General features: G+C 35.6%; 1 protein-coding gene across 2 annotated transcripts; it reads left to right on the top strand.

The window, feature by feature from the left end:
* Nucleotides 1–1424: 1424 nt before the first annotated feature.
* On the top strand, nt 1425–7486 carry LOC114240705 (uncharacterized). Of its 2 annotated transcripts, XM_028171358.2 has the most exons (6): nt 1425–1642; nt 1832–1922; nt 2412–2508; nt 4612–4739; nt 5229–5417; nt 6495–7486. In XM_028171358.2, exons 1-6 carry the CDS (start codon nt 1633–1635, stop codon nt 6496–6498), a joined length of 519 nt encoding a protein of 172 aa, XP_028027159.1. In that variant the 5' UTR covers nt 1425–1632; the 3' UTR covers nt 6499–7486. The 2 variants fall into 2 exon arrangements, with proteins under 2 accessions (XP_028027159.1, XP_089590497.1); XM_089734371.1 differs by lacking the exon at nt 6495–7486 and having other exon boundaries at nt 1465–1642; nt 5229–5423.
* The last annotated feature ends 6532 nt before the right edge of the window (nt 7487–14018 follow it).

Genomic DNA, 14018 nt, shown 5'->3' with positions numbered 1-14018 from the left:
AACGGCAAATTTTTTGAAATAGGTACAAAATTTCAAAGTCGAACAAGCAGGTAAACAAAGTAAAGACAGTGTTTTTTAAAAATGAGGTATAACAGTTATTTTAAATTTAAAATAAAATTATTGGATCAAAATTTATTCTAGCATTAAGGGCGGCGCGATAAACAGGCCCTAAGAAGGCATCAAGCCTTTCCGTCACTGACTGGAGTTGAGAATCACTGACCTGGTAGCGCCCTCACTAGCCCTGTTAGGCCGAAGGTCATGCGTTCGATTCCCATTTCCGGCAAAATTAGTAAGAAGGTTTTTTCACCCTGTATCTGAGTGTTCAATATGCATAGATATTATACATAAAAGTAAACCCGGTCACGCTTAGCTGTGATTTCTTTATACTATTGACGCGCCATCTATTGTACGTTGATGGTACTATGACAGAAGCCCTTCTTGGAGGGCCAATCACGACGATTCAGCAACACATAGAAGACGAACATTGATATCTATTTAAAACATTCACAAAAAGGTAGCATAAACGAAACGCTTAGACTTTGAATACTATCAACCAGGTCACTAAAGCATCATGTCAATCTAATTTAAACTACCATCAGATAGAAACCTATTGGGCCTCACAGGTTATAAAAACCCATTGATTTAAGATAAACAAATAATTAGCCATAAAAAATATTTTAAACTATGAAAATAATGTTCTATCTCTCAACTTGAAACAAAGCACACATTTTGAAAAAGGCACGACAAAAAGATGTCGAAATCGAATTATTAGTTTAAGATTGCATTACATACGAACAACCTTTTTTTACCTACCTAATCGTTGGTAGCCTAAGGGGTTATTATAATTACGTGTGGATGGGTAGGTGAGCTCACGGGATATGAGAGAACTTCCTAAAACTTGCCCTATAGCAAGAACTTTTTTCGCTGAATCTACCACAAGATTGAAATCACTGAGAAAATCTGGCGAGCAGCTCAGTGGGTTGTGTCAATAAGCAAGGAAATCGTCGTATTCGATGAGTTCGACGAGAACGGTGATTATTGCTTATAAAGCATAAAGCACCGAAAGTGTATCAGGAGAAACCTATAAGATGTGCTTAGGACAACGGTGGAGTCAGACAGGCGAACGTGTATAGGTTGCATTGAAAATTTTTAATTTTCAACCTACACGAGGCTTATAATTAAAAAAGTAGCCATCTTAAAGCGCCAGATAAAGAAATAGAGCTTAATACAATTAGGGCTAAAGCTTATTAAAGTTATCAGGTAAGAGCACTATGAAATATACTGAATGAACCTCTTACTACTATATTTTTTACAGTTCAATTTTCCACAAAATAAGCTTAAACTGAGTTTCTGATAATCGTCAACTAACTAATAAAAAGCCTGACAGAGTCCTGAGAGTAATTTTAGTGATAATTTATCCCAAAGGGTAGATTGAATTATGATATTAGCTTTTGGCAATTATTATTGGCTTCATTGGCAACCCAGACAAAAAAAAAAATAGAAACGTCAACCACCGTCAACGCTAAATTTATCCTAGTTTACATCATTTTATATTTAATAACAATTTTAAATCTCTTTAATACCTGAATATTCTTAGTTTGTTCAAATCAGATCACTAAATAAAATCATAAAATGCCACGCGGTAAGAAACAACGAAAAAAAAATCAATGACGTTCAGTCATTTAGAATGTGCTTCTGACCAGTCTGCTTTTAACCTATTACGTTTTAATTTTACTTGTACACCAAGAATTTTCATGAGAAATAAACATATTTAGTTTTTTGTTACTTTTCTGAAAACAGTAAGTTATAGGATTTGTTTGTACCTTCGTAGGTAAATTTACCAACCACAAGGGTCGTAACCGCAAGTTTACTAGCCCTGAAGAATTAGAAGAACAAAGGAAACACGATGAACAGAAGAAGAAGTAAGTCATTGTTTTTATTTCAATCACTTCGTTTCATCTGAAAAGGGCTCAAGGGTCAAGGTTTAGGAGTTTGTCATACCACTCTTAGAACTCTTCACTAAAATGAAAATATACAATATGCTAATTCAGTTTCAAAACGCTGTAGTAAAATGTGTTCCTTCACTTTCTTTCTTAATTATTAGTAGTATATTATAAGTATATTCTTTTATACTGCCAATGAAGGTGTCAATATATTATATAGAGGTGTGTTATTACCAAACAAACAGAATGTTACATTCAGTCTTATTCCTACTTCAATCATTTTACAATATCTTGTCAAAAAAGACTACATACAAAATGTAAATTTATAACTTACTGCAATATAATGCATATTACATATTGATTGTAGTGATAAACTGTAAATCTCTGTAAATAAATAATGCAATCAGACAATTTACCCTGATTCAACATAAAAAGAGAGGTTCAAGTTGAAATCTAATTTGGTTATAGATGGAGAAAAGAACAAGGGAAAGAGAGCAGCAGCGAAGAGGAATCTGAAGAGGAAAAGTCTGGATCTGGTAGTGAAGGGAGTGATTCAGATGAAGATGTAAGTAGTAATATGTAGTCTCCAGACTAAAACCATACTAAATCTTCTTACATTTCTACCACCAAATAAAGTCGAAACATGTTTCTGTTTAATTAAAACCCTCTTTTTAAGTTATATTGTATATTTTGAATATTTGGTATATGGTGAATATTGTAAAATTAAAAGGTAAACCAACAGAGATCCTATCATCAAACATTCTTAGCTACTCACTTAATTCTTAGTGACTATCTGTGACCTTGCTCGTTCACGAAGCCCGCTATAGAAAACAGAGTATTACATACACTTGACATTGGCGAAATCTAAAAGGATACGCCATAAACTTAAGAGATAGATAGATAGATAACTACTAAATGGTTTTTGTTTGTAATTAATCATTAAATTTACTTTACATTCTAGACCTATAATTTTATAAACACACTAACATTAATATAAAACGGTGAGATCATGGATGCATGCCGATAGAAAAGTAGTAGGTGCTCAAGGTAGTCAGGATTGAATTCCAATTCTTCTTCTCAGTGGTACACTCTTGGCGGAGTATTCGTGGTTATGTATGTCTTATTGCTTGGTTGCGACTTTTGAGAGACTTCTCTATCTCTCTCTATTTACATTAGTAAAACTTGTAATAAATTATCAGACAGACCGTCATCAGGTTACCTTATTATCAAAGATAGAGAGAATATACAATAAAATATAATTATCATTAAAAAACAATCATCAAGTAAATATAGTTGCACAATAGGCAGTCTTATCGCTAAAAGTGATCTCTTTCAGATAACTGTTTTATTAAAACTTATTTTTAACTCTAAAGAATTAGAATATTGAATATTCAAATGCTGTAAGCTGAGAGGCTAAAGGTTTAAAACCATATACAATATACAATATAGTGTAGTATTCACAAGATACCCCACCACACCCCCCTTAAATTCACTCATTTTTTTTTCATTTCTCAAGACAGCCATGATTTCAATCCATAGTGACTGTATGTGCATCTGCTCATCAATATAATAACGTTTATAGTAAAAATTACATACTATGTAGTACTCTGCTATTGATCTTTTATCAGATTATTAAGAGTTAATTGGTAAAGCAGCATTGTGCAATAATAATAATAAATGATTATTTTATATATATAATATATATTATTTTGGAAGATATATCCTGCAAAAAAATTTTTTTTTTTAAATATATACGCAGGAGTGAAGGAGTATTTGGTTGAAGCGACTTTTCACTTAATACCGTAAAAAGGGGTGAAAAGGGATACGGGGTGACTAGGGATAAAATCAAGACTATGTTGTACCCACAACCTAATGTAACTCTATAAAATCATAGTACAAAGTTCAATTCTGTCCCGTTTTACCCCGTTCTACCGTACCCGACATATATCTTTGTAATAACAGGTGCATTTTATTTATTAGCAGCAACAGTTGCATGTTTTTAATTTAAATTCAACTAAGTTTACTTCATTCAAATAGCTTTTTTTTTTGTTGCCTAGATGTGTGGACGAGCTCACAGCCCACCTGGTGTTAAGTGGTTACTGGAGCCCATAGACATCTACAACGTAAATGCGCCACACACCTTGAGATATAGTTCTAAGGTCACGGTATAGTCACAACGGCTGCCCCACCCTTCAAACCAAAACGCATTACTGCTTCACGGCAGAAATAAGCGGGGCGGTGGTACCTACCCGTGCGGACTCACAAGAGGTCCTACCACCAGTAATTACGCAAATTATCATTTTGCGGGTTTGATTTTTATTGCACGATGTTATTCCTTCACCGTGGAAGTCAATCGTGAACATTTGTTAAGTACGTATTTCATGGGAAAAATTGGTACCCGCCTGCGAGATTCGAACACCGGTACATCGCTCGATACGTATGCACCAGACGTCATCCTTTAGGCCACGACGACTAAAGAAGTTTTTTTGTTATTATATTTTTTCCCAATTTTAAACTTTAAATGGCTCTTTTATAGAGTTGCAACAATGTCGCTCAAACCAAATAACCTTTTACCCCTCAAGATTAACTCTAACCAGTTAAGCAGTATGTTGCCACCTGCTCTGCTAATACCAACACATACTAACCTAAAATCATATTTCTGTTCCAGCATCCAACCAAAGCGAAAGGTGTATCTGGTTTAATAGAAGTAGAAAATCCAAACCGTGTAGTAAAGAAAAATAAAAAGTTATCTAATTTAAATGATCTTGGAGATGTGGAGAAACCACAACTGTCAAGGTAAGAAGATAACCCATGGAAAGACATTTGGAAGGGGAAATGGTATACTATTTTTCTAAAATAGGCTATGTTTATAACAGCGAAGAATAATTTAATTTTCCTTAAACACAGGTAACAGGTAATAGTAAGCTATCATAGGATTGTAAGTTTCAACAACTCACCAACACCCTCACCCAATAAAAGTTGGGTGGTTTGTTAAAGATCTCTCATATTTAAATCTGGATGTACTTATTCTTTCATATATAAAACAAGACAAACAAAATCCTAACTTAGATCTATTAAGGTAGAACCATTTATTTTATTTTTTTCAAAATTGTAAACGGATTGACGGATTTTTTTTTTATTGCCTTTGTATGCAGACGAGCATACGGCCCACCTGATAGTAAGTGGTCACCGTCGCTCATAGACGTCAGCAATGCCAGGAGCAGAGCCAAGCCGTTGCCTACCATTACATCTTACATCTTACTCAGATTAAAATCTTGATTTAAGACGTGAACGTGAAGAGATAGAACGCCAGCGAGCTGCTGCAGCCTATCAGAAGCTTCACGCTGAAGGTAAAACTGAGCAAGCGCGCGCTGACCTCGCTCGACTCGCCATCATTCGCCAACAACGCGAAGAAGCAGCTAAGCGCAGAGAGGCAGAGAAAAAATCTAAAGAAGATACTACAACTAAAAAAAGGTAGAGCATGTCTAGTGTGCAGGGTAAATATTGTTATGCGCTGGGGTTCGGGACAAATAAAAAAATCTACCGAATTACAAGTTAACACTGTATTAACACTTAGAACACTCACAAACATTTTAAAATTCTCAATCCGCTTCTTCCGTTTCGCTTCAGATGATCGGTTAGCTGTTTCTCTTCGAGTAGTTCCGATTACTAACTGACTGCGTGCCATCTCTGCAACGCTTTTATAACCGATACCACATCCCTAAAATGATCGAGAATATTCCACACATTTCTAGTATTGTGTTTCCGCTATCAGACGATAGATGGCGCTGTACTGCTCGAGCGTTCTAGATGCTACCTACTAGATCCTTCGATATTCTTTCGACTATTCAGCGATAGATGGCGTTACTCTTACCGGCGTATCGATGTTTTCTAAAGCAAAATGTTTGTGCTTAACACCCGTCTGTGCCATAATTAGTAGCACCCAATGCTGTGATTATCCCAGAGTTGAACTCTTGAAGGCAGACATAATTTCTTTACATCAACAGGTCAAGAGAAGTCATTGCTGTATTAAAGCTATTACATATGAAGAAATGTGAAGGGATGCATAGGTGCCAACTTCCCATGCAGGACTTCCACGATCAATAAAATCAAACCCATAAATCTTATAAATTTTCCCAAGGGCTGCAATATTTGTAGGGATTATCAGTAACACACACACACACACATTTTGCTTCATGGGTTGCATGCATTGAAAAGGAAATTCTCAATACGCTTGGTATCAAAAACTCTTCCTCCTTCCTTCTCTATTTATATTTAAACTCAGTTAAATATCCATACTTCCATACTAATATTATAAAGGCAAAAGTGAAGTTAGGCAATGGCTTAGATCTGCCCCTAGCATTGCTGACGTCCATGGACGACAGTAACTACTCACCATCAGGTGGACCGTACGCTCGTTTGCCTTCACAGGCAATAAAAAAATATATAAATAGGTTGACAAATTTCGCAAATATAGTTAAATTAAAACATTTTATCTTTCTGCTCGATTTTTTTAATGTAATCAATAATTCATACATTTTACATTCGCAGGTAGACAATCTTATTTATAGTTGACTACAAGAGGAAATATCTTCTGATGTTTGCAAGCTCACAATCTCAAGCTGCATAGCTTAAAAATAAAAAAATAAAACAATTTTTTCAGACTTCTAATTTAAATATCAGAGTAATGTCAACTTTTATTGTATTTACCGAAGCTTAGTTATTACTTTCAACTTTAGCTAACCAAATTATTTCGTATCTTTTCTTTGTATTAATTATTTCTTATACGTAATTGTTAAACAAAAAATATATATCAAAATACTTGACTATTTAGAGCTGGTCTTAGATGAATGTTCACAAAACAGCTTAGTATTTTTTTGTATCTTCACTTATATCATATTTCGTATATTTGCGTATAATGGAAAGTACCTTTATTGTTTTATGTATATTATTTTTTTAAATATTGAAGAATAACATAACGAATTTTAACTTTATAAAATAAATAAATATAGAATAAATTAGTGAAATTGTATGCCTGTAGCGACAAATATCAGTGCCTTTATCATCTGGATTAAGAAATATCGGTGATATTGTCTTTTCTCATATAACTATGTTCCAAAAATTCTTGTGACAGACTGCCTGAAAGGGATGCTATATCTTACTGTTTCAAATGAATCGATTTGCTTGAAGGAAACGAATGTAGCGCCTCTTGTGGTAATTTTAGTTAACTAAATAGGTTTTGTATATTAAATCAGTTATCGCTGTCTTAGCAATTTGACAAAGCAGGTATATATATACTCGTATAGTTCTTTTTTTATTTCAAATAAATTCTCGATTAAAAGTATGTTTGTTTGTTCGTATTGAATTAATATTAATTTCATATCGTAATTTGCTAAATGGAGATTATAAGTATGGGCTATAGCAATTATATAAGTGAATCCATAACGGATTTCATTACTATTTTCGTTTTTATATAGACTCACTGGACGTTTTATAAGACAGTTATGTATCTATAAAAATAAATATTGAAAATGATCTCCTAAGCTGTGTCATTCATTATCTTTGAACCTTTGAATCACCGTGACAGTAAGGCTCCCCACTCACTGGGAGCCAGGCTGTGGCAATCGAAATATTTGAGCAGCCAGTTATACAAGCCAATCTACGCCCATTTATGATCCTTTCGTCGAGCGATTTGGACTTTATCGCGTAAAAAACGCAAAACAAATAAAATACACTAGATTCATCCCCTTTCTCTAGAACGGCACTCAAAAGGCTTATTCTGTAACTATTTTAAAGATTTTCATACATACGCAGACCGGTTTTGGAACGAAGTTCCTTGTGAGACGATGCGGAGGGGTACCCTAACCGGAAAAAAACGTCCGTAACATAAGGTATTTTCTATTTAGTTTGTTATCAACAGATATCGCTGCAAGTAAATTAAACAATTCCTGAATCGCGGTGACGAAATGTTACACAGTTGACAAACGTTCTCGTATTTCTCTTTGCTAAATCATACTTACCTGGCGTAGAGGGATACCGTGATCATGTAGGCGGAGGCTGCTCCATTGCACTGCGGAGTGGTTGACCCTTGCGATCATTTTTATTTCTAACAATAAAAAAAAACATAATAAAAAATGTATACCCGAATAATTATTTTATTTATACCTCGAATAGATCTTAATATTAATATTTTTATAATATGGATGGAACTTCGTACCTATCCAGTATCCGGACTGACCGCAGCCAACACTCGCTCTGGCTACCTACAGCCAATGGGCTGCCGTGCAACAGGCGCGTTGTATTGACGGCCGCAGTCAAGAGTTCCGGGTTGCTTATGTGCGCGGGCTCCCATACAACGCCATATATTTGTCTGGTTGCCGCAGCCAGGCTGCTTAGTGCGCGGGGAGTCTAATTAAGTAGTTGTACAGAAGCTACGAGCATGAGTCGTCGACTGCTAACGATGCACCTGATGGAAATCTCAAGTATATATTGTGTTTTTTTGTATTGTTTTCTAGGATATCGGAACATAATAGTAACAACCCACACTTGAAATTTGAGTTCGAAATTTCGCGGAAGATAAGTATTTTAATTGTATCGGTAATCAACAGTCTTCTTTCTTCTGTTTGAAGAAGACTGCCTACATTGTTAAGACCGGTTGCAACCCGTGGGAGCTCACGACACGCTCTGCCAATTAATCAAGACGGAAATTTTGAAGAAGAGTTGGGTTGGAGGTGTAAAAAATTAAGTAACAATCAATACCTGCTAACGACCCCCACCAGAAAGTGCTACAATGGTACGGTTCGACTGTTACTGACAATCAAATAGTACTTACATAGTAATTATAACTCATAAATATCCCAGATCCGCAGCCCACAGAAATAGATCGATCAAATTTGAAGAACTTATTGGATATATCTGGGGAAAGAGTTCAACAACTTTTAAGCATTTCAGAGGTTCCTAAGGAACGTTGATCTCCATGATGACCTGGAGCTTGACTCAGTCAGTAAGTGTCTGCAGTCGGCATCATTGCGCCACTTCGAGAAGGCGGCACGACATGAAAACTCGTCGTGGCCGCCGGAAATTACATACCCGATCCTGTGGACCGAATGGTAAACGGTCGACGTCGCCATAAACAGGTAATTGCGGATCCTCTCGATCCATTAACTGTGCTATTAGGTACCACAATCACTGGTCACCGTCCTCGTCGAACCCGTCGCTTGCTTCGACGTCACTCGTTGAAGGGTTCGACGAGTGAACTAACCCATAGACACAGCCCACTGAGTTTCTCGCCGGATCTTCTCAGTAGGTCGCATTTCGGATCCGCTGGTAGATTCTGCGAAGCCCTGCTCTGGTACAAAACAAGTCTGTGTCTGGTACAAAATTTGAACCCATGAGCTAACCTACACGTCAAGGAGAAGCTGAAATAGCCTCTCAAGGCTATTAGCATAGGTAGCAAAAAAGAAAGCATTACAACCTTTTTAAGCATCCTCATTTTTACCTCCTGAGAAGTAGTTTTAATTTTACCATTTATACTATCGTTTAAGTAATAACATCGGTTAAAAAACGCAACCTGATTCTGGGTGCTATATATATTTTCATGAATAAGAGATTTTGTTTTCAAACAAGATTCACTTCACTGCTTTGATCGCTACGTCTATCAATAGCCTGGCATACAAACATTCGACTAAATACCAAGCGAACAGAGAGTTTAAAAAATTAGATTTGGCCTCGTATTTACCTTGCCTAATTCTACAACAACTTGGTTCTCTTCACCTCATCCCATTTAAAAATCACAAGAATATTTTATACAAAATAGCGGAAAATTGAAATCAGTTATAAACAGCAACAGAGCGGATTTTGTTGCAGCTAAAAAAATTCAATAAATTAGAATGCTCGTAAACTCTTTTCACAGTATCTGCCTGCATCCGTTTTATTGGAATAAAAACAACGGAAAATCGGCAAACACGACTGAAAAAACACGGAACAACTGCCTGAAGATAAAATAAAACGACCGAGATCTAATTTTACCTTGTTGCAACTCTAAATTGTTCGGGCGATCCGTTCGGAACAATGCAATTTTGTTATCGTGCTTTACGGGACATTTAGGTAGCTCGCTGGTTACATAACATTACTTTAATTACTCACTAGACGTAATATTATTTACTACGACAAACAAAAATGTACATATTTACAAAAGCGCCTAAACGAACATAAAAGCAATTATTTTTAAATTGTTTATATGGGTGGACAAGCTCACATCCCACCTGGTGTTAAGTGGTTACTGGAGCCCATAGACATCTACAACGTAAATGCGCCACCCACGTTGAGATAAGAGTTCTCAGGTCTCAAATATATATTAGTTACAACGGCTGCTCCACCCTTCAAACCGAAACGCATTACTGCTTTACGGCAGAAATAAGCAGAGTGGTGGTACCTACCCGTGCGGACTCACATGACTCACACTCCTACTACCAGTAACACTTGTAAACTTACTTCAAATTAGGTGATGAATGATATGATGATTTGTATTAATTACGTGTAGATTATTTAATATCTTATCTCGATTTCGATTTCTTTAATATTTTTTCCATTACCGCATTCTTAAGTTGCGAAGAGTAGTTGCTCTTCTGTCAGGTCTACTGTATTAATATCTACTAAATTAGCATTTACTAAGAGGTCGTATGTAAGCCAGCGTGGATAAATACTACATCCTGTCTATTTTTGTCGCAAAGCGGTTGTGCGTTCGAATAGTGAAAAAGCCCTTATAAAATACAATCAAATTGTCTATGGGCGCAGATATCAATCAAACACCATTAATTTTCCCACCTGTCTAGTGCATCTAGCTTGTGGTAATGAAGATAAAAAGAAAATATCTTGTTCGAATTAAACGACTTTAATTATATTTTTAAAATTGGATTAATAACTGCTTACCATTCATTATTAAATGTCATTTCATTGCAAGCCAAAAAGATATTATGAAAAAAAATCCAGTGTATTATATTCCTGTGCCGTATATACTCATTACTCCAGTCCCTCGTTGGAAGCTCACGAAGGCAGGGATGGTCATCGTAGTTTTTCATATTTTGTAGTCATTGAATTTTCTGCTAAATTATTTTTATAAAATATTTATAACGAAATGACAGGTAAATACAACCATACTGTCGTTCATAGCAGGCGTGTGCTGCGGCTTGAAGTGAGAGAGTTGCTATATCCAAGTGAATCCTGAATAGGGATTCGGCATCAGTTTCATAACCGGCCACTTGCCTGTTGTCAAACTTCTTGGGAATGCTATCGATGGTATAAGGTAGCCAGAACAAATCCAATATATAGTCCAATTATAAGTAGGTACATACGTCCACCATTTATGAATAATATCATAAGAAGTGTTTATGTCAATTTTGTAAATTAAAATTTTGTCAGCAGAAGCTATAGAAAGGTAGATTTGAAAACTTTTAAAATTGTATTTGGTTTTTGCGGGTCGTGGACATAATTAAAACTAACAGCTAGCACGCCTTTATCGTCCGTGACCACGAACGAGCTTTCGTAACGTCGTACGTAATTTTATATAATAACAATAAAAAACGCGAGATTAAACCATAAAAATAATTTTAATTATAAAAATGTTCATTGTAACAACCCTAACGGAGCGGGCGCCGTCAAACTATGCTAATTTAAACGTAAGTACGCCTCTCCGGACTGGAACGAACCCTTAGCACAGTCTGATCACAATGCTCATTTATAAACGAACGTAGTTTCATAACTTCATCCAGTTAGTGTTTGTGTAGCTCCTACTGTGCACCCTCCCTTGATAATTAAACGATATTTAATGCACTTTTCATACATTTGTTGTTATCTATTTGTATTGTACCTTGGTATAAGTAGACGGTGGCTTGGCTATATCCCTGTTATTGCTGCTGCTTATGACATTTACCACGTATGATAAGGTGGACCGTGTGCTCGTCTGCCTTTGAAGGGAAAAAGCGAGTATTATAAAAAAAAACTATTAATATTAGCGAAACTAAAAGTTAGAAGAAAAAATATGTAGATTGTAATATATTTTGAATATCACCGTATTACAATAAGATTAACGAATTGTTTTAGGCTAATACGCGTTTTCCAACTAGTGCTGAATTATTATCATAGTGCTGATAATGATGCCTCGCTGTCATTATTTTTTCAAGCAACTACATTTTTCTTCTAAGTTATTCGATTGCTATATTTTTTGTCAAGTATAAATATCGATGTTTCTCAGCGTACGATGATTTCAAATTTTTGGAAGGCAATATCCTACTAATATTATAAACGCGAAAGCTTATAAGAATGTATGGATATATGTTTGTTACTCTTTCACGCAAAAACTACTGGATGGATTTTGATGAAACTGTACAATAATTGTAGCTTACACATCAGAATAACATATAGGCTATAATTGGAACGAAGTTCCTTACGGCAGGCTTGGAGGGGATAGGGATTTTGCTGCGCGACCGAACTGAAAAAAATGTGATAGTAAAACCGTAAGAAAAAGTCCGTGGAAAAAAGTGCGTGGAATAAAACCGTTAAATGAGACGTGCGCAGGCGCGAGCGCGACAGTCGTATACACAAACGAGTAGTGTATAATACCTTTCTCTTTCTCCTTTTTTTTTTGCAAATTGTGTCGATTCTACATTAGCCGAAGGAACTTCGTTCCTACCTGGTGTCCCACGACACTACATTTTGTTATTTATAAATATATATATGTGAATTACGTACAAATATAACGATAAGGGTCAAGTGAGTAGAAAAATCTGTCGTCTGCAAACTATTCCGGCGTGCGTCGCAAAAACCTCCATTTTAATATCGCAAAATATTGAACAATGTATTGGCGCCAAAATGAGAAAACTCAATGAGCAATCATATAAAAATGACAGATTCCAAATTCAAATGTAATATTTTGTTTATTTTTAATTGTAACAGTATTAATAGGTAGGTTAATGTAATTGTTTAATGTATTATATTGTGAATAAATTTTTTTTTCCTTCCATTATTCGTTAGATTAGTTTTTGTTATTGTGTTGTTTTGTCATAATTGTAAGGAACATTGTTATACAAATTCAGCACTATATGTCTTGTTTTGTCGTGCGCACATAACTTATGTTGCAAGCCAGATTTTGTTTCTTTTTATTTGTGTTTTTTATGTATCTTTAGCTTGTGATGTGTATTGTGAGCCTATTAAAATAAATAAAATAAAATAAATATTTATGGCCAGACTAAGTATATTATATAAAATGTACTATTGTGGTTTTCTTGTGAGTCAATACCTAAAAATACACTATAAAGAAAATGCCATTTATCAGCGGAACTGGTACCGAAAACCAGGAAATTCTACTATTATCTATATTCATTGTAACCGTTAGTAATACAAAAGGAATATTTCCTTAGTGTATTTACTCCGCTAAACAAAGTTCGAGTAATACGTTAGACCGTTCGCACGTGTAGCAGCGCAACAACACAATAGATTGCTTTGCTTACATCTAAATTACAAGATTACGAACTATACATTCGGCGAAAAGTAAGTAATTAAATAAATAAATTTAAAAAATTGTTATAAATTAAAATCATGTTAAGATCCTCGTCGTTGCCCTGCAGTGAGCCTATTTGTTCGAAACATGGCAACCCTATTTTCCACACCGCGGCGGAAGCAGGGAAGAGGCGTGGACTTGCAAAATAAAATCACGTGCATTTTTTTTATTGCTTAGGTAGCTGAACGAGCTCACAGACCGCCTGGTGTTAAGCGGCTACTGGATCCCATAGACATCTACAACGTAAATGCGCCACCCACCTTGAGATATAACTTCTAAGGTCTCAGTATAGTTACAACGGCTACCTCACCCTTCAAATCGAAACGCATTACTGCTTCACGGCAGAAATAGGCAGGGTGGTGGTACCTACCCGCGCGGACTCACTAGACATACTATCACCAGTAAACGAGCATCAAGGAAAAAAACACACAATCATTCTCGGTCCCGTAAAATTATACAAACTTTAATCCGAAACAAACTTAAATCTCATCGCAACGGCGCTAACACTATTCATCACA

Source organism: Bombyx mandarina, chromosome 17, assembly GCF_030267445.1.
Source record: "Bombyx mandarina strain Sakado chromosome 17, ASM3026744v2".
Classification (NCBI taxonomy): Eukaryota; Metazoa; Arthropoda; class Insecta; order Lepidoptera; family Bombycidae; genus Bombyx; species Bombyx mandarina.
The sequence above is the reverse complement of the archived record's forward strand: the minus strand, read 5'-3'. Positions and strand labels throughout refer to the sequence as shown.